At 38.7% G+C, this 1,665-nt stretch overlaps 1 protein-coding gene across 1 annotated transcript; it reads right to left on the bottom strand.

Annotated features, from left to right (window-relative positions):
• Positions 1-1,239: 1,239 nt before the first annotated feature.
• LOC133786031 (2S seed storage albumin protein-like) lies at positions 1,240-1,665 on the bottom strand. Its single transcript, XM_062225245.1, has one exon. The coding sequence runs from the start codon at positions 1,663-1,665 to the stop codon at positions 1,240-1,242; it is 426 nt and encodes a 141-aa protein (XP_062081229.1).

The following is a 1,665-nucleotide window of genomic DNA, read 5'->3' as shown; positions in this document are numbered from 1 at the left end:
TTTTTCACTCGGGTATCCATTTGTGGTGTTTTTTTTATTTTGGGTATTTTTTCAAGATCTACACGTTTGACATGTTCATATGCACATTTGTGAAGTGTAACACTTGTAAAAAATACAAAAAGTGCAAACATAGCTCATGTTTAAGACATCTTTTGGTATATTTTCAAGTTTTAAACTTTCCAAATGTGCATATGAGCATGTCAAACGTGTAGATCTTTAAAAAATACCCAAAATAAAAAAAAATCACCCCAAACGGACACCCGAGTGAAAATTATGTCTCTTGCAAGAATCGTATCGAGCACCATTGAGCATCATCGAGCCATAATTGAACTACTATCGAGCAAAGTCGTTTTTTCATGAAAATCTCAATCTTGAAGGCCCTAGCGAATGCTTGCTCGATAGTGCTCGATGCCATGGGGCCTTCAAAATCGAGATTGTTTATGAAAAAATGATTTTGCTCGGTGGCGGTTCGATTATGGCTCGATGGTGCTCAATGGTGTTCGATGTGATTCTTGCAAGAGACATAATTTTTCACTCAGGTGTCCGTTTGTGGTAATTTTTTTTTTATTTTGGGTATTTTTTCAAGATTTACACATTTAACATGCTCATATGCACATTTGAGAAGTTTAAAACTTAAAAATATACCAAAAGATGTCTTAAACAAGAGGTATGTTTGCACTTTTGTATTTTTTTACAAGTGTTACACTTCACAAATGTGCATATGAATATGTCAAACGTGTAGATCTTGAAAAAATACCCAAAATAAAAAAAATCACCTCAAACGGACACGAGAACGAGAGTAAAAAATTATGTCTCTTGCAAGAATTGCATCGAGCACCATCGAACCAACATTGAGCAAAGTCATTAAGTCATTTTTTGGTAAGGGTATTTTGGGTAAGTGCCAAAAAAATATTATTTTGAAATCTTTAATATGCCTAGATTTTTTTTTAAATTTCAGCATTTATCAATCATAAAAACTGAATTTTCCCTATACATTTAATAAAAAATCTTAAAAAAAAGAAGAGAATATTTTTGGGAGATAAAATAAGCAATCAAAGACCAGCCAATAATCTCACTAAAAAGTACAACAAGTATCCATTTTATTCGAGAAAGAGCCTTAAAAAGCTCCTTTACAAACATAAAAACAAAGTACAAGGGGAGGTGAGCACACGATAATGTGCGATTTTTTTCTCTAAAGATATATATGGTTCGAAACCATGAAGCTTAACTCCACCAACTTCAGTAGTAGCGAGAATGGAAATGGCAGGATTGAGGCCCCATTTTGCACATGGATGGCAGATCTCGAGCACTCTCCTTCATCAGTTGTTTCTCTTGGCTCCCCATCTGTTCCCGCTCAATTTCCATCTCCAGCGCCGGGCAGCGGCACCTCTCGTTGACATTCCTCAACTGCGCGCAGCACTGGTCGAAATGTTGGCTGTAGTTTTCGATCTCGTCGTAGCGTCCACCGTGCATCTTCTCCCTCATGAACATCCTGCAGTGGCTCAAGCCCTGCCTCTGGACCTGCTGGCGGCATTCTTGCTCGGAGCTACTGTAGTTATCGTCGTCTGTGCTTTCCACGGTGGTGATGGTGGTCCGGAAGGCAACGGCATGGGCCACGAGCAGCAGTGCTGCGAGGAGAGCTACAGTGGATGAGAGCTTCGCCAT

Source organism: Humulus lupulus, chromosome 6, assembly GCF_963169125.1.
Source record: "Humulus lupulus chromosome 6, drHumLupu1.1, whole genome shotgun sequence".
In the NCBI taxonomy this organism is placed as follows: Eukaryota; Viridiplantae; Streptophyta; class Magnoliopsida; order Rosales; family Cannabaceae; genus Humulus; species Humulus lupulus.
The sequence above is the reverse complement of the archived record's forward strand: the minus strand, read 5'-3'. Positions and strand labels throughout refer to the sequence as shown.